Genomic DNA, 27,971 nt, shown 5'->3' on the forward strand with positions numbered 1-27,971 from the left:
TTTTTAATAACAGTTAGCTTTTTGGTTTTTATTGTTAATGTATTATACATTACATTAACAGTAACAGTATTTTCTCATTAAGTTATAGTAGTCAAACAGTGGTGTTCCAAGCGATTATGTGCTGAAACACGACAGGCAGTGCTATACGGTACTAATTCCTATACGTTAGTTTAGTATTAATACGGGGTTTCCCTTTTTTCTTCAAGTGGATCATTTTTTTTTAATCATATGAAATGTTAATTGAGGTCTTTCAAGCAAAAAACTGAGAAGAAAAAATTTTGCATGCCAACACTAATTTATATTCAAAATCACTTGTCTTGTCATCACAAGCTTTGTTTTTTCAAAGAAAATGTGCAATAAATCCTCATAACCAACAGTCACCTAATTAATTTTTCCAAAGACCGTGAACACGCTGGAAGACCATAAGCATTAATAAATGAGCAAAAAAGGTGCTAGTTAATGTGCAAATGTATCTATAATTGAAATTTTCGCCTATAAAATCTGAAGCATTTTCTCGATAAGCATAAACAAACTTATATAATTCGATCCCTTTGGAGCTGGGCTTAAGACGGAAGTGTACATATTTACGTATGTATGCATAGTTCGTAAGTTCTGTCAAATATTGAGCAAATTTGTTTCAGAAAACTTCATTTAAATGCAACTTTCAAGTAAATTGGTCATTTTTTGATTGGTTTGTGATTTTTAAAAGAAAAGTATGGCTAATCGATTTAATAATTTATTGACTATTATCCTAGGATGTTAGGCAATTTACTTGATAGTTCAATGTACCTAAGGCCTTATGAAACGACAAATACTTGCTAACTGTAAAAATTAGTATTACAAAATAAACTTTATGACTCCGAAGAATGATACAGAATTTTCCCTTAATTTTTATTTAAAGCTTTTGCAATTTTTCTGGCACTTATTTCGGGAAATAGGGACCAGTATTGAGAAAGGAATGACTATGTACAGATGATGAGAAAACGAATATTTTTTGGCATTTTTGGCCAATACAATATGCGAATTCCATCAAAGCATTCCTCTTATTCATAACAATTTACAATTTATTGTAGATGTTGACTAAAATTAGGCTTTGAAGCAAATTATACACATTATTGTAATAAACACTAATTGGCATTACATGTTCTATTTTAACAATTTCAATTAAATGAAACCAAGAATTAATTAATGTGGTGTTACAAAAAAACAACTAAATTATTTTAATCTCTATCAAGTAAATATTGCAGGTGTTAATCGTAAAGGGCTTTAGGTATTGCAAATTATGTTAAAACGATTTATTATTGCTTCCTAAATATTTAAGCTTAATTAAATACGAATATGGGTTTACAATCACTGAACTGCAGTTATACTAAAACATAGTCAATAAAGACAATTAGCTTTTTAACGTTAACATAAAGTACTTTAAATATGTATATTTGAAACATTCTAACTTATGGCCTAAAATTTAACATGCACTTCCTTAGGCAAATAGTTAGATTCCGTAACATCTTGTACAAAGCACTTCATTTATTTGATAAAAATTAATCGCCTAATTACAATATGAGGTGTGACTTATAATTATTAATGTATAATGGATAATTTCAATGAATGCAACCTGAATGAGCGAGTGTGAGTGAATTGAGTCAATTTCAAGTGATCTAATCACATTATTGATGATTATTGTTTTACTATTCGGGAGCCTATAAAATAAGAAAATGATAATCAATTGATAAAGTAGTCAACGGAAATACATTGGCACATAATGAGTGTAATAAAACACTAGCAAAAGTGTCCGCTAAAAAGTTGTAAAAATGAAGGATTTGGAAGCCCGCGTTTTGGCAGTTTCCGCACTCAATAAAATATGTTGCATGAAATTATGAAAAGTTTTCTAATACAGTCTGAAATTTTTAGATGAATCTAATGCAATTTTGATTTACTTATGGTGTTTATGTCGTACGAATAGTGTAAAATTCGATATAAGTTAGTACCGTTGGTAACAAATACATTTTCTACACTATACAGATGTCTAATTAGATTAGATATTTAAAAAAATTAACATTATATTTATATGACTCTTATTTTAGTGATTAGTCACAATTGAAAACATTTTAGGAACTTTTAAAAGGGAAGATTACGTTTTACGAGATTTATACTTGGCACAATAATGGTAGGTCGGTTTGTGGATTTGGCCATCAAATAATCTATAATCTAGGTGCATTGTTAGGAAAGTTTTTAATTATAATTGTTTATCTTTAAATAAACATTGACAAAAATGTCACAACCTTGATGATATAATTGTCTTGCTTATGGCATGCAAAGAAATATTGTCAAAATTCGATTGTGGTTGGAGAAATTTTTGAGAACATTGAACTTTTTTGCAGACACTTTAAAACGTAAATTTATTGACAACATGTAATGCGTACATTATTTCATGACATACATATAAATATAATATTACAGTATAACACTGCCTATTTATTGATTCTACTCTAATCTATAATAAACGACAGTGTTAATATTCGTCGGTTTCTTGCAAGATCTTGACAACTCTAATTACTTACTAATCCTTTTGCCAAGACTGTCGACACACCATATATTTGCCAAAATAAAATATTATATTAAATACATCAATAGATTACGTTATGAAAGACAGTTCTCCTAAAAATGTAAACTCTAAATTGTTTTCATATATCTGAAAACTTTGTCGATCGCAAATTCGTTTATTTCAATATTGCACTCGTTCATTTGACAAAATTGATACACAGTTCCTCAACGACTAGACCGAGTTTTAAACCTGAAAATATTGTCTGCACAATTTTCCAAACTATCTAGTAAATTTAAAGGAAATGAGCGAATAAAGTGGGACTATTTAATTTTTCCCGACCAATTAAATGCTAAATTTTGTAAAGCTTACGGTGGTGGTATATTAAGGCTGCACATAAATGCGGAAAATCATTCAGGATCAAGATTAATGCCTTTGAAAAACTGGGACAATTAATTGTGCTTTCTAGAGGTAAACGAAACCAAGGATGAGAAATTTTATATACATTATATCAGGTTTAAATACATTATTTTGCATGAGCACAATTTTAACTATAATCACAAGTGCACGGCAATAGTAAAGCTTTAAATCTAGTACTATGTCCTCCGTTTATTTGGCTGATATATCAGTAGACGCTAATGAGCATTATCAGCTTTACATGATAGGGCGTTTTAATTTTTTTAGTTGCCTTTACCCTGTATACCTTTCGCGTTGACTCACAGGAAATGATGATTAGGGAGTTGACAAAAATTTGCGAAAATTAATTTGAAATATTAAAAATGATATTTAAATTTTTTAAATAACGTGATATTAAAAAAAGCAAAACGACTCGTCAGACATATCAACTGATTTTTTTTATAGGATGATGCCAAGTTGCCAAACAAACTAAAAAGAAGTGAAAATTCTATGGAAAAATCAGTTGATATGTAATTGTAAAATTGCCTGTGTGTGTTTTTTTAAATTAAAATCATCTAAACTGATGTTTTTGTTTGTTTGACCAAGAAACTAGCATGATTAAATTGTAGCTAATTAATTTCAATAATTTTTTATTGTAAAATTAAAAGCAGCTATTCGTTTCGAAATTCGAAATGTGCTACTCATTTTTGCAACTAGTTCGAAAAAGTTTTCCACTGATTCCTCGTCATAAATGCTCGGTACAGGCACAGGTTCTAGGCTATAGGTGCCTTTACACTTACAATACGTTCGCGTGTCACTAGAATTGCAACGTTCTAATCACCAACTCTTGGAGGATTGACCACAGTTTTGGCTCAAAATGTACAAAATTAGGCAACAAAATTAAAGTGGCTCTGTGTTTAGCTGTGTGTATAAATTTGATGGATGAATAAAAAAAAGAAAAGGGATTCTGGGTGGAAAAATTGAGGAAATTTCGTAATAAATATGGGCATATGATATTAATAAATGAATTACGACAATACTATCCTGACGACTTAAAAAATTATCTTCGCATGGACTGTGAAACTTTCAAAATTTTGTTGGATTTAGTCTCACCAAATTATTTCTAAGCAAAATACCAGAGATTTGAGGCCACTCTGATATCACACCGGAAAATCCCGCACAAAAAGGAACGATGTACAAAAATGTGTGCAAAAGTTTGCAGTTTGTTGCCGCTACGCAAAGCCTGCAGGTTTCCACGTGCAACTTTCGCATACGCCAGTATTTTTCTTTAGACTAGCGTCTTTCGTGCGCAACTAGACGGGGCGCTCCAATCGCACACGATAAGAGCGTAAGTGTAAAGGCACCTTATGTCATGTTCCTTTGATGTTTCGTCAAAATACTGACAGGCGATTTATTTATGTCAGCGTTTTGACGAAACAACAAGTACATTTGCCTCGGCTCGGGCTCGGCTCGTCAGGTCTGGACGCACCTTTAGAAGCGAGCACTTCCAGGACCGGTTTTGGACCTATTAGGTCTCACTAGCTGAACTTACCGACATAAATTCAATATATAAGTAAGTACGTGATTTGGCAAGAACCTTTGTTTGTACCAAAATTGCGAAGAATGATTTATGAGCATTGTCTAACTGAAAAAAGCACACGAAGCAAAATAATAAACAGAAAAAAACCCATATACAAAATTTTTTTGTAATCTACTTGATGTTTAGAGCTTACTTTTTACATGGAAGATAGACCTAAAAATTCTATTTTGACAAATCTCGGTGTCTGAAGTACACGTTTACCGGAATTATTGAGCTGAATACTGATTTATATATAAAAAAAATGTTTCTATAATATTTTGCACCATTGGTAACAACTTTGTTTTAATAGTCTGATAAAGTTATATAAATGTTTTGGTAGAACTAATTGCAAAAGGGTTTCGAACCGGGCATAGAACTGTAAATATGTACAAACTTAGTTAAAATTAGTTGCTTGAATCATATTCTATCGGTGAGAAGTTCTTGAAGCGCTTGGCTTGCATGTCAAGGGTTTCAATTAATTGTCGATGCAAATCCAGTATTCGTATCGAAATAGAATTTAATTAAATCAGGCTTTTCGAGTTGAAATTAAGTGTCAAGTTTTGCCTCAAATATTCAGTTTTATTGCCGATAATTTGACTCAAGCGACAAATTAAACGGTGATAGGAAGTGAAATAAGGAACAACTTGTGAGGCTTTGGTATAAAATTTTACATGGGACACCCTGCATAATTCATACCCTAATTTTGCTACGAGTTTCTGAGACTGAGAATGTGCTTTAGCGGACAGATCGTTAGCACAATATTCGTGTGGATTAAAGTTTGATACTGCTCTTATTCTGAGACATAATATAAAAGTATAAAATGGCTTTTGCAATTCGTCCTATTTTATTAGAAAGTTTATTAGACTACAAAAATGAATGATCGCGACAAAAGACGATATCGTTTAATCATTTGCACACACGGAGTTTCATTTATCGATTGTCGACTTAATAAACAAAATATTGTTTTCGAATTCACACGCGCCGCGTTCGATACGAGTAATTTTTATTTCAAAACAAAATTATTCAGTATTAATTTGTTATAAATCTATTATCATTGGATTTATTTGCCGCCAGTCGCAGTACACTATTTACCGAACTATAGGCCTTTGTTGTGAGTTTCGCTTATGGAAGCCACATGATTTGGAGCCTTGATCAGAGCAAGTATCTGAGTTATCCATATCTTCTATTTTCCACGGTATATTTCTATTATTTTGTCTTGATCCACATACTCGAAGATGTGGGGTGCGTCCATCAAAATACCCACCGTTCCTGCTGTAGTCACAATAAAAAACATGTATAGTTGCAATCTATCTATTACCATTGCCACATATTTCCAGTCTTCGCGTGTCTAAAATACATCAAACTTGTTAGTGATTTCTCAGATTTTCCGACTATTTACTGAAGAAAATGCATATATTATCAGCAGACTAGCTAGTAGTAAGACCAAACGTCTCATAAAATCCTAAATGTTCTACATTAAAAATTATCTTGCTTCGAATTATTCGAGTGCTTTCAAGCCATCACAAACGCATTGTTTTAGGTATTGGAAATCAAAATCTCTTAAGCAGATTTGTCTGCAATGAATTATGATTTTCGAATTTATGGGGGCCTGTATTCGATCAAACCGCTTAAAATTTTACATTAAAATTGCGATTTTCTTTGCAGGAATCAATACTCTGGATGGTGCGAGATTGTTGGCTGCCTGCCTCGCAAGGACAGAGTGATTTTCCAGATTTTGTATGTAAGTTTTTTTTTGACGTTCTTAAATGTTAGAAAAACAAATTGCGGAATTAAATAACAATTCAGCCACAGTCATGATAGAGAGAGGTTTTTTGCAAACGTTTTATAACAAAATGATGATTTAGTTGCTGCTGTATAAAAAGTAAATAATTAAAACATCAAATTCCTCATAACTTGGAGGATATCTAGGCATTATGATTTTTGTAAATAATAAAGGCAATCTGCTTTAGTTAACTAATGCGAACGAAATCTAGAAAAATTACAGTCACCGAAATTTCATGATTTATTCTAAGCTGGTGCATAACATTATTCTAGAATTTGCTTGGACTATAATTTGGACGCAACAAAGGATGAAATACAAATGCACGTTCTCTAACTGAAGCTTTTAAACTTTTAATTCAGCGGCCGCCAAAATAATCGAAATTATGAAAAATGTTAACGAGAGTCACTAATTAAGTAGGGACTTTTACGGGAATTTTCACAATGTATTAACTTGTGAAAATTCAACTTGAAAATATGAAATCCCCCATGCTTTTTGAATTAAACAGAACATCGATTTAGTTATCACAGCTGACTAGTTATCACAGCCATAGACAAAGTGCATTTAGGGTCAATTTACCAAATACCCAGCCTACAAACTATTCTACATTCAAATTGCTACAATTTCTGATACCTGTATATACAAATCTTCGTTGCGCAAATGTTCTGCAATGAATTCTACTGCTTCTGTCGCTTTAGAGACTTCGGGTGAGAGTAGAATAGAATCCGAACTTTCACTTTCTCTTCTACAGCTTTCAGCAGCCACACCCACGCTTATTTCCGCATTTGCTTTCCTGTTCACCTTGCAGTTCGGATGATGGTGCAAATCGGACAGCTCCATCACTTCTACTTTGCTTTGTGATTCCACTGAGCTGAAACAAAAATATCTCTAATTTGATTTTGAAAGCGCAATTTCCACTGATCCTAATCATTGAAAGTTAATAACGACAATGTTTCGATCTAAACGAACTTTAATAAAGTTTCGGTTTTCAATGTGACGTGACCTCATTTTTACGAGGGATTACCTTTGGGATTCTTCGGTAATATCACTTAGGAAACGACAATTCTGAAACTAAATTGCTTTCAAAGAAAATAAACCTGAGTGACAGTAAATTAATTTAAGACGCTATTTGCATACAAATTACCTCCCGATTATCTGGTATAAGTAGAATGGGGTGGATTTCTTACTTCGCTTCCGTTCTTCTTAGTAGTGAATTCTAATTTGAAAGCATCATGATCCCATGGGGGGAACGAAAGTAAGGTCACTTACAAGCATTCATGCGTCTCCGAGCTCAATCGAAATGTTTTGCGTTCTATTTTATATATGAAATTCCAAATACCAGTGCAAAATACAGCGTGGTCCTCAACTAATGTGACAAAATTTACTGACTGGAAAAATATTGCGCTTTAGGCAAATTTGTCTTATCCGAAAGTTAATAGTTTCCGAGATACAGGGTATCAAAGTGTGAATAAACTTTTCGGTTTTTCTAAATAGATTCTTAACCATATTTCCTATTATAAAATGAATGTGTGGGTTTTTATATCTAGGAAACCACATTTCCATTCTTAAACAGTCTGGAGCCATTTAAAACACCAGACATTTCTTGAGCTTTAAAATATCGCATTTTAGTTGGCTGTCCCTAATTCTCCGATATTTCCTGAAAAAAAAAATGCGCACTTGGATCTCTTAATAAAAGAAATATTCTACTCAAATGTTCAATAAAACAAAAATTAAATGGTATTTATTTAGGCACTTTTATGAACTAGTATTTATTTAGAACTTGAAAGTGATTCGTTCTTGATAATTGGTGAACTTATAATAAAACATTGAAACTGCTTTATTCGAGTCCATCAAGTTTTTTGTAACCCTTGAAATTTTTGTGTAAAATGTTTAAAAGTACTTAATTTTTCCATATCGTGCTTTATTTCCTAGAAAAAACATCAAAAGTCAAATAATGGTTGTTTGAGTTTAAAAATAAAAATATTGTGACTGCAAGAAACAAAACATATAAAAATTTACGCTTTTCGGTTGACAACCAAACCGAATATTACAGACTGCTAAACGAAACTAGCGGAAAATAATGTTGAAAAATTATTTCCATTTTCATACATTTCCATTCCATACACAATAAATGTACGTGAAGAAGCAAAGAAACCTCTGAATATTTTAGCCCAAGGTTTTTATATCCTATATTTTGCTAAATGTCATATTATTTTTCATCCAACTCAACAGTCTTTTTCCTGTATTTCATCTAGGAATAACTCGGCGACTTGAGCAAGAAAGCAATATTAAAAACTGTTATAATTGTTTTACCAAAGTAGGTATTTCGTTTTTATCACAAAGCATTTGCAGAGCTTTCGAGCAGAATTAAGCTGGTCAAAATTGGTCTGTTTTCTATGTCTTTTAATTATTTTAGGAGCCGGAATTCGGGGCAGTTCAAAATTAATTACGGAAGTTCGTTACTCTTTATAAAATACATTTTCTTAACATTCTTTCATGAAAAATGATCTCCTTTTGAAACACGCTGCGAAAACGGTTCATGTTTTATTTGTAGTATTTAAATTTTAAAAGGAAATATCCGATTTCAGGACGGAACGATCCGGTTTGTACAAAGCTTTCGCCAATTTGAATCTTTAATATCCTTCATATTCGCAGGTTCCTTGTTATTCAAGCCCTTTAAATGTATGTGCATATGTGATTACTTGATTTAAAAATGTGTATTAAGTTCCAACGTGGTGCTGACTGGAAATGAAAGTTGCGGAAATTTGAAGCTCTAATTTATTAGCAAAATACGACTATAATCCTCAAGCTTGCCAAATTCCATCCTAAAACAAATGGCAAGTTTGCGGCATGAAATTTTACTCTGATAAATCTTCTATGGAAAACGGGTGCAGAGGAGAAATCGATCTGTGGGGAAATTTTTTAATAAGGCACTTAACCGATGAGCTAAACTTTCACCAAATCGCTTTTTCTACCGCATCTTCCTTTGCCGCAATATTTTGTTACATCCGCTTTTGTGTTCTATATTACTAATTGGTGTTTTCTACTAAATAACTTTTTACTTTCCCTACATCTAAATGGGTTAGTTGCACTTTTTCATTCTGCTTTAATTTTAGTTTATTGCGGTGTTAGAAAAAGTTCTTTAATTACTTGGATATCGAGCAGTATAAATTGGCTTTGTTGGCATTGGCAATGCCTCATTAAACTTCATACCGTTGTTTTAATATTCAATTTCAAGCATATTGCGATTCTAATATTGACTTTAACAAAGGTTCCTGACAAAGTGTCTCATTGTTTTCAGCTTTCATTGTTTTGAAGTGGGAATGAGACGGTCCTCAAGGAAACCATCCGCTGAAATACAGAACAAGGTAAGGAGAAGTTCTCTTGTATCCTACTTTGGAAGAAGCTGTAGAGTATTGTCCGAAATTTGTTCATTAAATCAAGGTTTACAAATCCAGAGCGAACTTGGAATTTGTAATTCAGATTTAATTAATCACATTACCCGAAGTTCGTCCGTTTGCTGAATGGAGTAAATTGTATTGTACTTCGTAATAGTTTAGAAGACGATGTTTTAGTAGAAATATTTAATTTGTACTAGTTTTCAAACATCTGTTGACGCTCCATTTTTCTACAGGATTATTGACTTTTATGATACGTTTTTGTCTGTCTGCATCCTTGATTAATCGATGCAGTTTAGTGTGAAATAGTGGATAATTTTTGAAGACCAAATTCGTTAAAAGCCTCTATGGAGAAAAACTGCCGATGTTTCAAGACATAAAATTCAAGCCCAATTGGTTAACCCTAATTCGCGGTCGACATTTTCGCTTGTCGTAAAATACTTCGAAACGTTATCAAATTATTTTCCATTGATCCTTTATCAGCGAACTGCCATCGGGGGTTATCGAAAAAGTTCCATCATTCCAAATGGCAAGAGACAGGATTTGAGCGCAGGAGAAATAAAACATTAACAAGATTTGAAGGTAAAGTAGCTTAACGGAATGTACGTAAATTCAACGAATCGAAAGTCGGTCGACGAAATTTCGACAAGATTGAAATTGGGAAATTGAGTAAAATAATTTGGACCTTAGGCCGGGATTTCCTTAAATACATCTTTCACTTGGGATTAGTATTTTACCCAAAGCATCCCAAGCCCTTTTGTTTCAAAGTTCAACATTTGCTCTATAAGTAGGATTCTAATTATCTTCTGAAACTAATTCTGCGGATGAAGCTCAAAGGGTCGAACTAAAATCGAGATTCGTGTTTTCGTCAGATTCCATTAGAAATTTCCTTTCGCTTTGAGTTTTTTTTAAACCATACGCTAATAGAGTCTTTTAAGGTAAACTAAACATTCGCTGAATTGTCATCGTTTAGATGATTTAGTAGTAGTAGAGTCAAAGAACAAATTGGATTTATCGTTTTAACTGACATCGAGTGTAATCAGTTTATCCAGATCTCCTTTCGGAGAGACATCTCTAATCAGAGCTACCAATGGAGAGAATTAGATTAGCCATACACATTTTGTGATAGCTCCTAAATAATCAAATATTCAGTCCAGTTGTAACGGAATATAACTTAAAATCGTTACTTGCTGGCTTATTTACTGCTTTCTAATTCCGATTTTAAAGGTAAATTTTACACAAATACAGATTTTTAGATGAAAACTTTGGTAGTTGGTCGTTGGAATGCGTTCTGTTTTAATATTAATAATTGATTTAATATATGTATTTAATAATTGATTTATGCAGTGTTTAAAGCATCTGATTTATTTGGTCTCCGTCGGAATAAATCTGCAGTTCCCATTTTGTTTTTAAATAAACTGATGTATGTATATTTAAAACCGCACTGCGACATCAAACACTCACATTTTTGTTAGAATTAATGTAGGATTTTATTGATAAAATATAAAATATTTTTGGTACCTCATCCTGAGCTATTTTGCGCCCTTTTGAAAAATATTTACCTTCTGGTTTTGCTCTTAATGTAGTTTGCCACTCATTTAATCTTTTCTTCTTATTTGTGTCTAGATCATGATTCTCTTGCGGTTTTTTTTATATACAAGTCTACTGTTCATACAAATAATTTGTACTTTGCTTGAAATGGCCCCTTTGAGGGTTCACCTAATTGGTTGAGTTTTAAGACCAGGCCTGACCAGAATGAATTAGATGTTATTTTCCAGATCCTTTTTAAGGTTTGCGGCTTGATAAACCGGCTGGCCTCGCAAAAAATCGTTTGATGTCCCTTTGAAAATACCGACGCCGCCAATATCTGAGGCGGTTTCTTCTTTGGTTCTGGTCTTGAAGTCAACTGAAAACCCTATTTACTAATTGCGAATTCAAAAGTCCAAATGCACCCTCACGGCTAAGTATAAACTACTTTTAACGAGTAACATTTGTGTTAAAATTTGGTAACATTTGGTTTACTTCCTTTGGTTACAGTTGGTATTGTAATATGCTTTTAAGTGCGATATAAAATATCGGATGTCAGGAAGAATAACATATTCATATGACCTTAGCTGTTTCTGAACAATCGCAGCTTTGCAAGAAGCAGATCTATTTTTAAGTGGAATTCAATAGTTGATTATTTATGGGATATAACAGTCAGCGGCTGTTATATCCCATAAATCCCATGTTCTAGACAGACACATTTCCATAGCTGGGATTTTCGCTAGATGGTGTACGATTATAAATGGAAAATCTTATGCGTTAGTGGAAATCAAATGTCCATTTATTCCTCCAAAGCTAATTATTCACCGTTCCTTCTTTAAATTTCTTTATCTTCATTTAACTATTGTTATCTTCATTTAGCAAATTTTCAGCCCATATTTTATGGAAGACGCCAATTATTTGATTCATCTTCGGGACTACTTGATTTTCAAATTGATTGTCTTTTTCCTCCTGAATAATAATGAAATTTGTATGGTAGGTTTCTTTTTCCTTCAAAATCCCTGTTGTTTAATCCATATCTTAAAGTTTTTCTAGAGATATTCTTCAAATATTTATTATTATTATTAGGGGAAAAGTCTCCATATCTAAGCAGTGTAGACATTGAAAATGAAAATGCGCTATTGAAACTTTGTTAACATAAAATCATACGCGCTCATCGGAGTTAGCAGTTTAATTCAATTATTTCTATAGTTGAAGTTGATCAATAACAAAGAAAAGAACCATTTGAATAGAATTCTCTTTCAATGAGTTTAGCCATAAAATGTAACGTTTTAGCGCACAAGAGCGTACAACAATACAAATGAATCGAAAGAGAAGGAAAACTGCTCTAATATATCGACTCTAATCTATTTTCTGTAAAAATCGACATAAACGCCTGATTTGAATAAAAAATCCAGGATATTCGTCATTTATGAGGATAATGTTTGAGAAAACGAGCTTCACAAACATAACGCTTAACCCAATTCCAAGATTATCTGGGTCTCAGAACGGAATACATGGTGTTTGTCTTATACAATCAAAATACTTTACTTAGCTGCTTGACAATGAAACAAATTGAAAATTCGTTATGAGAAGTTGAAAATGAAAAAATATCGTGCTTTAATTGTACATGGAGCCAGAATTTTATAAAAAATGTTTTAAATTATTTGTTTCGTATAAGAAAATAATGTAATTTTTAATAATTGTATTTATTTTTTCTGAACTCATTGATGTAAACTTTTATGCTCCATTGCATCTTCATCATTCTATGAAAAAAAACAAGCCACAGAAATAAATTACTTCTAAATAAACTATTTAGCACAAAATGATATGGCTTTTTATATATTTCGCCTTTTTGTAGTTTGTTTCTCTAAACCTTTTAAGCTGCCACAGAAATACTTTATCAGTGCGAACCTTCACTGAACTGGGCTGAATTAATAGCAATTTAGGAAACTTTGAAGGGCTAACAAAATAAATTAAGCATCGTATTAAATACTATAGAAAGTATTTCAATTACAAAATCGACATTTATTGACTAAAAAAGAGCGTTAAAATTACTGTTTGCCAAAAAGTTTTAGTTCAACTAGTTGTTTTAGTTTTTCAAAGTCAATGCTCTTTATTTTCTTATTTAATAAATCAGATCTTTGAATAGCACAATTAATGTTCGTATATTGAAGCGAGCGAGGCTTCCATGACTCATATTCTTTGAAAGTGACGAATGTTTTTTAACTTTTTTGTCACGTAAAAACGTGCACCTCTGAAGATGCAAGTCACTCGTGCTTGCGAAATGTCAGGAAGAAATTTTATTTTCCGACGGCCTAAAAACCCGAAAAAACTTATCAGTTTCTGTTTATATTGCTTACCTGATGTGTTTAGGAATATCACTTGACACGCCATAAGGATGAGGTGGTACCCCCATCCCGGGCATTTCCATCATCCATCGTAATCTCGTTTTTCTCGGTCGCTTCATCAACATCATTGCCGGTAGATAGTTTAGGAACACAAACCGAATCCACGAAGGCATTCTGTCAAATGAAATAATATTTATTAATTTCTAATACGTTTTCAATTTCTCCGCAAAAAAATAAAAAGCTCGAGCTCGAGGTGCCGTGTTCCGGCGTTCGCAAATTCGCAAATGTTTGAGCAGATTTTTTTTCGCAAGAAAACGTTATCTGTGGGGTTTTCAGTCGTGCGATTTTAGGGATTGAGGGGAATAAATCGACAGCGTGATCTGATAAAGTGTTCTTTTTATGTAACTTCCTGAGCGTTTCGTGGCAACAGGAACGTCTTACTCTTGTAGATGTTTCCTAGTTTCTTCAACACGAGCGCAAAGTTTATATTGCAGCTCATGCATAAATAAAAAACACTGAAAAGTTTTGTTTGAGTTACAAATTACACACGGCATCAAAGGGATTTGACGAAAACAAAGAAATGCGAGGAAATTAAAATTGTTGATACTGAAGCGAGCACATCAATAAATCTATTTTTTTGTGTGATATGCAATTTATTTTTCGTATGCCATGAATAGTCTTTAATGCACATAAGCATATTTCAAGAAATGGATTCTATCAATAGGTAAATTTTGACTCATATATCCGACCTATCTGGCGCTTAATATTATTCGCTTTTTATGTCAAGGGGATTTACGGAAGCTTTTGCAGAAATACATCAAAGTATTATCATCAATATGTTTTATGAGAATATTGTCAATCTTGAGGTTATAATTGCCGCAAAATACTTTTTGTTATTAAATGAGTTGGAAACTGAGCTAGTTTAGATTGATTGTAGAAAAAGTAGCAACTAAAGGGAAGTTTCTGAATGCTTACCTATGTGTTCGAGGACCCCTGAAGTTCCAATTTATTATAACTACAGTAACAAGTATACTAACAGTATTCATGATGAACGTAAAAAGGAGGTATTTGGCAATGAGCGGCAATACCAACGATGTAGGTGGCAGGATTTTCGATACCAGTAACAGAAATACAACCAGTGATAGTAAAATACTAATTCCTAAGGTAACCTGAAAGACAAAACACTTAATTTAAGAACAGCTTAATTATGATTGGATTCAATTAAGAATGAATTGGTTCTGAAATTTTTATTAAGTAATTCTGTCATTCTTGCATTGAAAGAAATAAAATAGTCGGATAAACTGCTATGCAGTGAGCTCGACAACGACTCAACTAATAATTTACAAACTAGGTGGTTCATGCATGCATTTACTAACCTTTTCGCCTGCCTCTGCTGGCAAGTAAAACACTAGAACACATAAAAATGAAATGAGAACCGTGGGCAGAATTAAATTCACCGTGTAAAACAAAGTCTTTCTTCGTATGATGATATAAAATGTAATATCAGTTTCCGTCGGATGGTCTCCTTCATATATGTTGAGGTAGGCGGGCACTTCAATAATATCCCAGGTACCCGATTTCCAATAATCGGATAAATCCACGAACTCCTTATTGTTATAAAGCGCTAACGACACTTGGTCACCATTAAAAGTCCAGGAACCGAATTTCATTATACACTTTTGTTGATCGAACGGAAAATATGTTACATCTATTGTACATGAACTCTGAAACAAAATTTACTAATCAGTATCAGCATGTAAAACATAAATCTTGATTATACCATCGTTTTTCAAAATTTCGGAATAGTGCCAACAAAGAGCCAAGTGGTGAATGAAGAATAATGAAAGTTTCGGCATAATCAGAGCCGTCAAAGTTTATAATCTAATTAGGTACAGATTTCGAAGTGTGCGAGTTTCAAGCTTATTCGTATTATCAGCTGGTTTAGCCTGAAAAGCACGCTTCCGAAACTTGTACTTTATTTCACCAATCGGCGCAAACTGATGTAAATATACAGGGTGATTTACAACCCTATGGACACCGAGCACAGGCGTGTAGAGGACCTAAAAAAAAGTCGAGTTTTCATTTAAATTTTTTCTCTCAGTCCCATGGTTAAGGAGATACAGGGTGTTAAAGTTAAAAAAATATATTGGTATTTTTTCTTTACCTCCTGCAGTTTCGGAGATATTTTGCGCAAATTTTGAACGTAGGCTACTGTTTAGATGCTATAGCCGTAGGGAAGCCAACTGAGTAAAAATCTACAGGGTGTTTTTTTTCTAGAGGTATACCCCCTTTTACCCCCCAAACTTTTTTTGGTGCACCACTGGCTTCGACGAACACATTTTTTAATTTGTTGTTCAATTTAAGATTTTTTTATTTCCCGTAGTTTTTTTGGATCTGCCATCATTTTCGAGTTATTTGCACAAAGATATGTTCATGTATGGTTTCTGGGTGATTTTCAATGAATTTTCTTATCACTTTTTTTGTATACTTTTGTTCTCACTTTTTTTTAAAGCTTGATGTATAAGTTGAAGTTAAAATCGACGATGGCTGACAGTAGGATGGCTGCCGAGTTAACTTTAAAGTTCATTTTTTTTAAATTCTAAAGTTTATCGGCTGTAAGGTAATCCAAATAAAAATTCACAAAAATTTAACGAATATTTCAATTTATTATGAAATTAGTTCCACTAAATTCAATAAGTTTGGATTATTTAATGTCAAAGTCAAAATGTCATTTAATCATTAAAATTAAGGGTGCTGTTAAAAATATCCTCTGTTTTCTGTTAAGCATAAATGGTTCCTTCGCCGACAATTAAAGTCAACTTTATCCAATAATTGAATGTAATTTTTTATAATAGTAGATTATTATTGATTCGATTCCATACATCTTCTGTAGTTTGAACAGGCATTGACTATACAAATTCTTTGAAAGTCCGCCACAGAAAAATCACACTAATTTAAATCTGGCGATCGCGCTGACCAGCGTTGCCCTAGGTAGAGGGTCTAAACAGAAGCATATGCAAAAAAATTGAGCAAAAGATTGATAAACTGTAGAAGTTAAAGAGAAAATGCCAACATATTTTTAAAACTGGGCCTGAGAAAAAAAATTTAAATGACAACTCGACTTGTTCTGAAGTTCTCAGCACATCCCTATTCTGTGCCTATAAGGTTGTGAATTACCCTGCATGTAAATAAAATTACAATTTTCACCTGTTCCTGTGATAAAGTACTGGTTGACACATTTAAATTAAGCAAGTAATTACCGCGCAAAAATATCAAATTAATATACTGAGTATGTTATTAAAAAATAATTTTAAAATGTGCCGGCGACGGTCTTCCACTGATCCGTAAAATGTTACTTTTAACAATTAAATAGTTCAGCCGCAATTTCCCGTGTCGTATAATCTGGATAACCTTGTAGGTATACGATTTAATATCTGGATTAGGTGCTCACAAGCTGCCAAATAAATGGACAATTAAGTTAACTTGTCTTCTATATACGACATTAAGAGTAATTTAATTGAAATGAAAGCGAAATACTGCTAATCCAGACTGTATTGAGATAGTTGGTGTTAATTATATGTTCAAGCCAATTATTAAAATCAACTATACCCAATGTGCCCCAACTTTGTCATATTGTACTTCGCAAAAAACTTTGTTATTTTCAATAAAGTTCATTTTATATCAAATATAAATTAGATTACATCAAATTCGGACACAGGCTTCAATTCAGGTAATGGTAAAAAGGCCACAGACCATTATTCTCGATTTCAATGGCTTTCTTTTCAAGGCTTCTTAAATAAATAAGCATTTTTCGTAATAACGGACCTGACAGCCACATATATAAAGGAATTACCGTGGCTGTAACATATTTGGTGGGCGTCGGCAGGCAGTTTCAAAAAGTAGTGCAGAAATATTGAATAATCCTTGCAAATGCGGAAATTCAGGGCGGTTTGAGACGTTTGCAAAGTCTGTTGGTATGTTGAGTTTATTGCAGCGATTTAAAAAAATATAAATTTACTCACCTGATAAATTGCAGGTGGTACCCATAAGACTTCGCCATTAGGGTATATGAGTACATTTGATTTATATCTGACCTCGTAATTTCCATCAGCACTGAAAACGAAAAATTAAATGAAAAGCGCTTAAGTGAATTTGCCTCGTAATACTCAATGTAATTTCTCCCGTCTACTTGTTGATGCTTCCCTTAAAGGGAAAGTGAATTGATATGAAATAATCCCGGAAAACGACTATTTGGACTGATCCGATTAAATCAACAGGCAAATTTGAAAAGTAATTTCAAACTAAACCTCTAAGGCTCAACTCGCCCAACCCTAGGGATTTCAATGTCAAATATTCACGCATGGATGAATTGAAATAGTAAATTGCTTACAATTGAGAAATAAACAGGACTAATTAAAATCCAATTATTAACTTGGTTGTTGGCAGGAGGTTCGAAAGACCATTAGATGAAAATCAGTATAAAGTAATGCTTTGAACAGAAACAAAATAATGTTTTAATGTTAGGACAACTTTGGTTTGACCTTTATTTCGTTATTGAATCACGAATCCTGCCAGTTTGCCTTTAGTTTATTAGATATATACTTCCTCTTTCATAAAAAATCACATCGTAACAGTCGAACGTGAGGAACATACAAGCACAACCTCTTCAAATAAGTTCCCTTTTCAATCCGATAGTCAAGTGAGTTAATGAAAAAACTTGTATATGCAACGTAGTCCTTCAAAGATTATCCTGCAACCTGCATCCATGAATTCCTTTGATTAAACTGATCCATTTCGAATCTCTGTTTGGCATAACGTAATTAACCTCATGAGCACCCACTTAATTTATTACTTTTGGTTGGTTTGAGTGACTAAGCATTAATTTAAATTAATTCCAATTCATTTCCATGTTTTGCAATTTACACAGTATTTGCTTGCTTTAACGCGTTCATTAAGATTTAATTAAGCTTTATCTGCCTGAATTCTCGAATACGTTAAATTAATGTCACATGTAAATACAGCGATGTTCCATTCAATTTTTAACTATTTTTTGGTACGATTACTTTTCACTCTAAATATAGAACTTTTGTTTCTGTTTTTTTAGTTGTCAGAGAATTTTTAGCAACGTTACAGATGCACCCAAAAAAACAGACACGTTTTGCTTTCGATAATAATACCCTCTTGTCTTGAAATCATGAATTTCTTTTGATTGAAAGTTCTTTCTTTAACCTTTAAATTTTGTCCTTTCAACTATGTTATATAAAGCCTGTTTCCTTTAAAGTCATCTCCGGAATATGCAAGTAATTCATATGGGAATATGTCGTTTCACTGTTCGAGCCCTAAAGGTTTTTAATATGGAAATGAAGGGCATGTTAACGTAGGCTAATCTGATTTTTCCAGGAAATCCAATCTGGAGCGGTATCGAAAATTTGAATATGATATTAAAATAATAAATACCTTGAATATTCCATATAACCCAATCATGTGTGCTTTTAAAGCGTTTTCAGTGTGAATAAATCAATTAACCTTATGCCGTTAATATCGGCATTAATAATGGAAATTCAGTTTATTATAAAGTTTATTCTGCTAGAATACCATAGATTTTAAATGCGCATATTAACATATTTTCATAATTTGAAACGTATTTCAAATCAGCTACATAAGAGGAAAGTTTGAATATATAGTCGTCTTTAAGAAATGTATGCTTAAGGAACCGTAAAGCTTGAGAAATCACCCGTGAAGAGTTATATGTGAATTTTCGGGTCCATTTTTAAGATCAAGTACGCTTTTTTTTTATTATAAACTAGTTTTATTATATGCTTACTTAATATGAAATTTCATTATCTGTAAAAATAAAATATTGACTGTAGCAAATGATAAAATAAGGAAACAATTAAAAGCAGCTAAATTCACTAGAAAATCGATCAAACGTGGTAAATATTGAGGCAGAATAATTACAGATTTCTCCACAATATTACATTGTTCAATTATTATAAGAAACGCAGTTTAAAGTTGTAAAAAATATGTAATAAACTCACTTATTAAATAAAACTATGTCGGGTTTCCAAACTTTGTCTGGCGGTAACCGAAGAACCGCGATTCCTCCATAATCCGCTTCATCCCATTGCAACTGGTAGTCATTCCAGACCTGCAAATGAAGTTCTTCAAGCATCCTCTGAAGAACAATGAACCGAACTTACCAATCGAAGCCAGACGTTTGATTTTAAAATTTGATTTTTCTCGTTCTGAAACAAACAAGTTTCATCACTAATGAGAAATTTGCTACGTTTGCCTTGTGCCTATGGCCTTATGTTGATTACATTATTTATTTGCAACTTTCAAGTGGTCCAGATCTCCATTAAGTGCAAACTTTACTTGTGTATCAGTTTATTAATAGCTTTAAATCTTTTGTAACATTTTGGGTAAAGTTATGCCAATTATCACAGGAAAATAAACCAGAAACCCATGTCGACTTCGTATTAATTAATATTCAGTACGCCTTTAACATCGGGTATGAATAATATTCCAGAAGATATCAAGGAACTTAACAAACTCTTGTTGTTAAGACAATGTGAATTCATGATTAAATAGGGTTTTGCTAATTTCAGGGATGACTTAATTCGAATTTCAATGGGCAGATTCTGTATAAGTTACGAGTTAAAGTTACACAGGTATATATTTTCCTTAAATGGCAAATGCAGGAAATGCCAAGTATAAAACGATAATCGAAATTGAAGCAACTTTGAAGACTTCCGAAATTTATTTATCGCTTATTCAGTTGAAACTGCGACATTTGTTGGGGCATATTAATTGTTTCTTTTCTGCGTAAATTAAGAATGTCTGCAGTCATTTTCATAAATTAATTAAAAACTTGATTACTAATTAGTTATGAAAATATACTGGTGCCTCGATTGTCATTGGTTAGGTACATATTCCTTACTATATTATCCGTCAATGTGAATTTCTGTTATTCGTAACCCCAACTCAGGAAAACGTGGCTTCATTCGAAGACAGGACTTGTCCACAAAAGTTCAGGATGGTCGACAGATTAAAATTTCATTTTAATTCGACGTTTCTTTGGGATTTTTTTCAATACCTTTAGGAACGTGACCAGTATTCGTAAAATTACAATGCAGATTGATGAACATTTGTTTGTATTCCTATTAGGTATTTTTTAAGCAGGAAAGTTTTGTTGATATTTCCGCACTGATACTGTTGCACTTCCATCACAGTATTTCCCATTTCCCATTTAAGATTGACCACGAAATACCTTGTTAAGCGGTTGCCATCGAGTCTCGGGACATTATATTTAGTGACTGATATCAGAATTTCATTTTGGAAAAATAAATTGTCCTCTCCTGAATATTCGAATAAGTTTTGTTCATTTTTGCCGCTTGAAATATTTTTGTCGCTCGAGTACGACTCCTTAGAAAATTGTCTCAAAATCATCGTTAGTATTAACGGTTAAACTATTTGAATATAGCCTCTGAATTTATTTTGTATTTTTTCAAGCAAATTCTAAACAAAAATACACAGACGTTCAAACGGTCCAAATAAATAAAACATCCGAACATTTTATTTACCGTTCCGCATCTCTTCAAATTTGAACAAGCTTCTTTTATTTGGTAAAGTATTTGCATATAGGATGTGAAAATATTGTAAATTTAAATGTTGATTTTGGATTCGAAAGGTTCAAAAACACACATTTTGCCCGATTGCTAATATTCTGAAAATAGCAGGATTTTGTGTTTTGGCAATTTAAATTTAATTTAAAATGTAAACGGTGGGCTTATTGATGTTTTTAGTTTTTTTTTGGATATAGGAATATTTGCACAATTGCCGGTTTCAATACATTTCTCTAAATATTTTAACAGTCTGATCTAAGAATAGCTCTGGAATGGTCTCTGGTAAACCACTCGTAAACATTTACTTCTTGTCAATGCTTTTATCATGTGCTGTGTGTGTCATCTGCATCTACCTAGTTTTCCCTTACAACCTTGACATAAATAAATCTTCTTAATCACATTGTCTGATGTCTTATTAATCCAAACGTTTATTTAAAGTAATTGGCTTCGTCTTGAGAGTATTTATTTTAAGCAGCTGAATGCTGAAGAGTTTGTAATAAGAAAAGTGTTCACGACTGAGTCTATATAATTACAATTAGGCTGAACAGCGCACTTAAATATTTCCAAATATTCAATTAGCACCGTAATACCGTCAGTTATTTCGCTTCAGACTGTTTAAATTGTGGAAATAAAATTTTTTAGCTGTCCAAGACGGTTCTTATTTTCGCCAATTTCCGCATCTTCCTCATATGCGGTGAAGAATTTGCACAGGGAATTATTTGAATTTTAAATGTCGACTGTCGCAAGTTTGGAAAGCAAATAAAGGGCTTGAATATGTCGTTAGAGCGACATTCTCCGGAATTAGCAGGCCAGGATTTTCTAAATGGTTTGGAGCCCCGTTATTTTTTTTAACAACTTGTCAAAGTGGGAATTTTCGATGTTTTTGAGGGAAAGCTTTAGAGGAATTTTGCCCTTGGGGTCCAATTTTTTAATGGGAATAAAATCTGTTTGCGGATGCTGACATTTGTTTCTTGAATTATCTAAAGCGATCTGTCGAAGTATGTGAATCATTTAGTTAAACTCCAAAAATCGAACGTGTTTAGTTAGAATTAATTAAAAAATTGCATTAATTTCTAGGCATAAATTACGGAATTATCCCCATGGGTTTACCATGGAAATATGCGATAAAGTCGACATTCCGGAAATTGTCTTTAGATCCTTTGCAGATAGCTGATCTAACACAGTAAAACCGAAAGGCGTGCCCGACCGGAGAGAATAAAATATTTTGCATACATCCGCCTTTAAACCCTTAGGAAATTTGCAAGCTGTTTAGCGAATTTTCATATAGTTTAAAAGTCATTTTAAAGGCATTGATATGCAAGGGAACTCACCAGATATAGTTAAAACTTCAGAGGACCCCTTTATTTTTATGACTTTATTGTGGTTTTGCATTATATTTTTGATTAATTGTTTATGTTATTTTCAGGTTGTTCGTCTTTTCCTGAGGGTGAGTAGCTGATTTTTACATGGCCAAATTGTATTTTCAATGATTGTTTAATGTTTCTTACAAAATTTCTCTTCAAATATTCTCACATATTCAATATCACAACTTATGCGATGCTAATGGGCAACATTGAATCACACTCGTATCTGTTTCAAATCGATCATAGGGTCGAGAGGTATTTGAAATTGCTATAATTTCGTGCTATATTGAATAAAAACATCTACTCAAAGTCAATTGAGGCAAAAAAAAATTTCTCGTTCGCGGCTGACTGTCAACTGGCTGGTGTTAATTTAAATCATCCACTGTTGGTGGATTATAATGTTAATCCACAAATAGTTTGAAACTTGAAACGTCTCTGATCGAAAGCAGTATTTTTGATGGGAAAACTTCAATTTTTGCTTAAATATAATCCACCAGCTTCAGGGGAGTAAAAGTAGCTTCACCAAAAATGTCAAATATACTCGTTGCATATACGTGGTGTTTCAATTTAAAAGCCGAAATTAAAAGACGCAAAAACTGATTAAACGAGTTCTACAGTCAAATGATTAAAATGTTAAATTATTGATAAATTAAATTAAATTGGTTATGTTAAAGCCACGTGGTAAAACGAGTTGAAATGCACACGTGTAATCATTTGTTTTGTTGAGATTCTGATTGTAAATCATTTTCCATTATTTGACATTTAAATTGCTTGGTGTAAATCGGCAATACATAGCAGAAATGATAAAACTGGAAAAAGCATTACCTTTATACTCTCGTTGTTTGGGCATATTGCAAATATCTATGCAAAGCGTTTTGGATATATTTCAATTTGATGCACTTGGAATTCATGACCATAAATTGCAGAATGACATACTGTTCGTTACAAGTGGGACAAGAAAGATGGCTTTGGACTATTTACTAGGGCAAACGTGAGCCATTCGAATAAAGTAAACATTGGAAAACTGACCCACTTTTGAAAAATTCGTTACATATTTATTAGATCTATCAGATGAGATGCTGAAAATCACAGATTTAAAGTAATTATTTTATGGTGGTTAAATTTTTGTTTCAATGGACATTTTTTTTTTATTAGAAATTTAATTTTCTGAGCAACTGATATAAATTAATCAAGATAATATAAGCAGCTCGGAGCATAGAAGGAAAATTTAATCAAGGAGTGTACAATCAGGTAATTTGTGTCGTTTTAGTAGGCAAAGGATAAGTTTTCCCTTTTTTTGTCTTCAGGCTTCAGATATCGGAATTTAAACATAACATTGATTGATTTATGCCGATCAAAATAATAGTTTTTGAATAAAATTTGTCGCACAATTTTCATTATTAACAAAATCTTTAAATTAGCTCGACAAAATGGTAAACAATTTGTATAAAGCACTTTATTGGAAAAACCTGATTATTTTGCTAATTATTTCGTCTTCAATTGACGGAATGCAATGGAAAATAAAGCGAGCTTAAACGATACACCTACGCTTTTGCATTTATAATAATATACAGGTTTGGAAAACAAATTTTCGTGGTGGATGAATATATGAAAGCAAAGCCTATACTTCCCCATTTAAAGCCTATAGGAAAAGTCTACATTTTCAGAAAGAATGTTTTTCAGAAGAAAGTCACACATACAGATTTGAAGATTAGAAAATCGCCTTGCTTTGCTGGAAATGCTTGTTGCCCAAAGGGCAAATTTATAGATATAATCAAGAATGTAAATTTTCTGTTAATCGACTTGACGATTTGATTAATGCAGCTTTTAATGTTTCACTTAAAATATTCTTGATGTGCCTTCCTTCCTTATATTCAACTACTTGATCATGTACTTGAAAACGAAAACGTTTCAGTTATCTAATGGGATTTCCATGTTAACGAGTTGTTAGCGGCATCAATGAATTTAAATTGAAATTAGTTTTATCTATTTGGATCATCCCGTTATTGTGAAGTAGTAAATTGTTCCTGACGATGTTGTGCGTTTTAGGGGAGCAAAATATAGGACGGGCTTCCTAAATGTTTCCCTTAAAGGGCGTTGCTGTGTGGTTTGATAATTTACTCCCTAAGTAAATACTGAATATGCTGTGTTGGGTTTTTTCTTCTAGATAGATATTCTGCCTTATAAATATACGGGCTTGATGATGCAAAGGCATTAATTAAATGGCAAACTATTTTTTCTAAACGCATGTTTCAAGCAAACAGATCGCGTTAAAACGTCATCAAAAACTGCTTTGGATTATTTGATAAGATGTTTAATAAGAGGTGAATATGTATTATTAATCCTATGCTGCATGCATACATTTTCGTTTAATTCTAATTCCAAACCCCAATATACTGCGCAATATTAAGTCAAATATTTGCTTGGAATATGAATCTCAAAATCCAAATGAATCTCAAATCTATTTTTGTAGGTAAATATACAAATGTGTAAGAGAACATGGAACACTGAAGTTAGATGGAGCGGTTTCTCTTCAAATATTTGATTTGTGGATTAAAAAAAGACATAAACGAAAAATAACTCCTGTAATTTTTCAAAAAATCTGCTTATCCTATCTGGGATTTTTTGGTTCTTTAAAGTCTGGTAGCTAATGGTTGTTCAATATCATTACATGTCTTAGCGTTACTTCACGTCTTGCCTGCTAGTTTGGCACCTCAAATGATAAATCTTTCATTTTATGGGAATCGATTGAAGATTTAAACCTGCTGGGCTATCGAGTCCGATATCTGAAATATTCACTACGCCCAGCCGGACGAGAAGCCACCAGCTTTGTGATCTATCAGTGGGATTTGCTCAGTTGAAACAGAATTTTTCCCGAAAAGCCAACATATTTGTTATGTTTTCATTACCTATTCAATTAACCTTTACGGATGGCAAGAAGAGGTTATTGCATTTTTCGCGAAAACAGCGAAGCAAAGACCAGCAAAGTTCTTAAATAAATGGTACACTAAATATACATTTCTGATTCCGAAGGTTTTTACTGTTCAAAGAGTTTCAATTTTGTATTAATTGATTTAGAGCGAAATTTATCAAAAGAGTTAAGAATTCGGCATCTTCATTGGTTGCCACTTCGTGCAGTTGTTGCAGCAACCGAATAACTGAGTTTTTCGGGAGGTGGAAACTAATTTCTTCTTGACTTTTCGCAAGCACGAGTAGCCTGCATCTTGAGGGGGTGCCAAACAATTTCGTTTCGTTTAAATGTTGCTGAATGTTTCAGATCAGCGAAGAAAAATCACAAACATTATTTGGAAACAATCCGGCCCTTGGCTGAAATCTCAAAGTTTTTACGACAATGTTACAATTTTATAAAAATTCTGTAGTTATTTGACAAAGTTCGTCCAACAAAGCGGACAATTTTAATTGCAGTCCAGCATAGGTCTGTTTACAAATTCATAAATAAATCATTTTATATTCGACATTTTTGTTTTGCGATAACGAACCTGGATTTACCTGCACATAAATAAAAGTGATGTATGGACTTTTATTTGTGTATAATTCCCAATAGAAACTCGGTATGATTTTTGAACAGTTTCCACGGCGAATCTTGGAACACTTTTTATGTCGATGAGTTTAAAATTTACGTCATTTTCTATTAAAAACTTTATATTTCAGGGATGAAAAAACTCGACTTAGACGGCTCAATAGTAAACAGCTTTAAAGTTGTTCTGTTTCAAATTTCTTTAATGCGCTTTTTTTCGTCATTTTCTTTTCATCATCATTTCTTTACAATAGATAGAAGTATTCACTGTTTTTAAACTGTTCCGTTTATTTACTTTTTGGTGGCTGCACATCAACAAAGGAATTGAAAAATGTGAGGAAAAACGACTTTTCTATTTGAAGTTGTTTTCTGTAAGATGAAATCTTGTTGTACAAGATGCATGCGAAATCAATCAAAATGCATTAAATAATTGACGCATTTTTCTTCGTCATTTTTACAATAGCACAAGTTTTCACTGTTTTTAAATTGCTCTGCTTAATTTTTGGTGGCTGCAGATTAAGAACGGAAGAATTGAGAAATTTTCAAAAAATGTGAAACAAAAACACTAATTTTATATTTAAAGTTGTTCTCTATAAAAAATCAAACAAAATGTATTAGATAATTGAAAGCTTTTAACAAATTGTACTTTTAGCAACCCCTGATTTGAAAAACTGCAATAGAAAACCGATAATAAAAAATTCTTAAAAAAATTAAACCCCTTTGTTGATTTGCGCAACTTCATGTTTACTTACAGTTTTGACTCGTAAAGTATAAAATTAAAATAAAATAGGGCAACTGCTATGACCTATTTTTGAAACGGAACACTCCGAACAATAAAAGAAATTTGTGTGTTTGTTACGATCTCAAATAACATACAAAACTAACTAAGACTTGGAAGCTGGTGGAACTTTTTATTCAAATAGTCGCGACTTTTTCCCAGTTGTAGTAAAGCATTATCGTAGTTTAGTGGAAGCTACTCTCAGTTTCCATGACAAACACACCCATTTTCGTATACACGTTAAACCTGTTAAGCTAGTAATCAACTCTGGTTTGTGTTAGATTTTAGACATAAAAGTAATAAGTGTTTGTTGTGAATTGTATAAAAAAGCAATTTCAGCAAGGGAAGGTTAGTTTTTGATGGTATCGGAAATTAGTTCTCTTTTAGAGTGGCTGCGACTTAGGGGAGAGCTTATAGAATAGTACAAACTATAGAAAATAGTGTACTTACAACATTGATAAGTTGAACGAAAGCCAAACCAAATCTAACGTCCAATTTCTCAGTCATATTCTGAACGGGGCGTATCAGTTTGTTGTACCCTCTGAAAAGATCACGAACCAGTCGTTCTTCATCTTCAGAGCAAAAACCTAAAATGCGATAGTTTTTAATAGAGGTGTGAGATAATTGCCTTTGTTGGAATGTTGGGGAGGGGCTTTGTTTACATCTTAAACTTAGAAGAAAAGTTTCTAGTGGGTGTGCCGGTAATAAATGCGAACTCACCCAAATGAGTAACGTGTAGAACCAGTAGCACCCAAGGAAACACACGACGTTTAATTTTTGTCCACATGACTGTTTTTCGTGCAATTTTTTTAAAATTATTCTAAATATCATCGATATAAAAAGCGGTCACTTTTGACTTCTTCCATGTTATTCAGAAGAAAGCCAATATATTTAGATTCCATTAAGAAATATTTCGAAAACGCGTGGCTCACTCACGAAAAGAAAACACTCTTATGTTGCCCAAACATGTTTACTCGAACAAAACATCGTCACAACTCAGATCCCGAGTATCAGAAGCGAGGTTAAGCAAGTCAGCTAAATTCCTCGAGTGTTGGAGGAACGTTGTGAACTGGGCGGTTTTACCCTAAAGTCCCTC

The 27,971-nt window shown here is 32.8% G+C and overlaps 1 protein-coding gene across 1 annotated transcript; it reads right to left on the reverse strand.

Annotated features, from left to right (window-relative positions):
- On the reverse strand, positions 1-27,968 carry LOC109538023 (acetylcholine receptor subunit beta-like 1). The gene is made up of 10 exons (XM_019905059.2): positions 27,596-27,968; positions 27,326-27,462; positions 19,771-19,815; positions 19,609-19,718; positions 17,593-17,683; positions 14,947-15,294; positions 14,546-14,739; positions 13,583-13,744; positions 6,931-7,168; positions 1-5,865 (listed from the first exon to the last, which is right to left on the reverse strand). Exons 1-10 carry the CDS (start codon positions 27,660-27,662, stop codon positions 5,701-5,703), a joined length of 1,557 nt encoding a protein of 518 aa, XP_019760618.1. The 5' UTR covers positions 27,663-27,968; the 3' UTR covers positions 1-5,700.
- Positions 27,969-27,971: the final 3 nt, after the last annotated feature.

This window comes from Dendroctonus ponderosae, unplaced genomic scaffold (assembly GCF_020466585.1).
Source record: "Dendroctonus ponderosae isolate FM_Combo_2020 unplaced genomic scaffold, Dpon_F_20191213v2 Dpon_F_20191213_1, whole genome shotgun sequence".
NCBI classification, from domain to species: Eukaryota; Metazoa; Arthropoda; class Insecta; order Coleoptera; family Curculionidae; genus Dendroctonus; species Dendroctonus ponderosae.

Coding starts and splice junctions, on each gene's coding strand:
- LOC109538023 (XM_019905059.2), bottom strand. CDS start 27,662: ATGTGGACAAAAATTAAACGTCGTGTGTTTCCTTGGGTGCTACTGGTT. Junction 19,719..19,770: donor CAAACGTCTGGCTTCGATTG/GTAAGTTCGGTT, acceptor CTTCATTTGCAG/GTCTGGAATGACTACCAGTT. Junction 14,740..14,946: donor CAGCAGAGGCAGGCGAAAAG/GTTAGTAAATGC, acceptor TTTGTCTTTCAG/GTTACCTTAGGAATTAGTAT.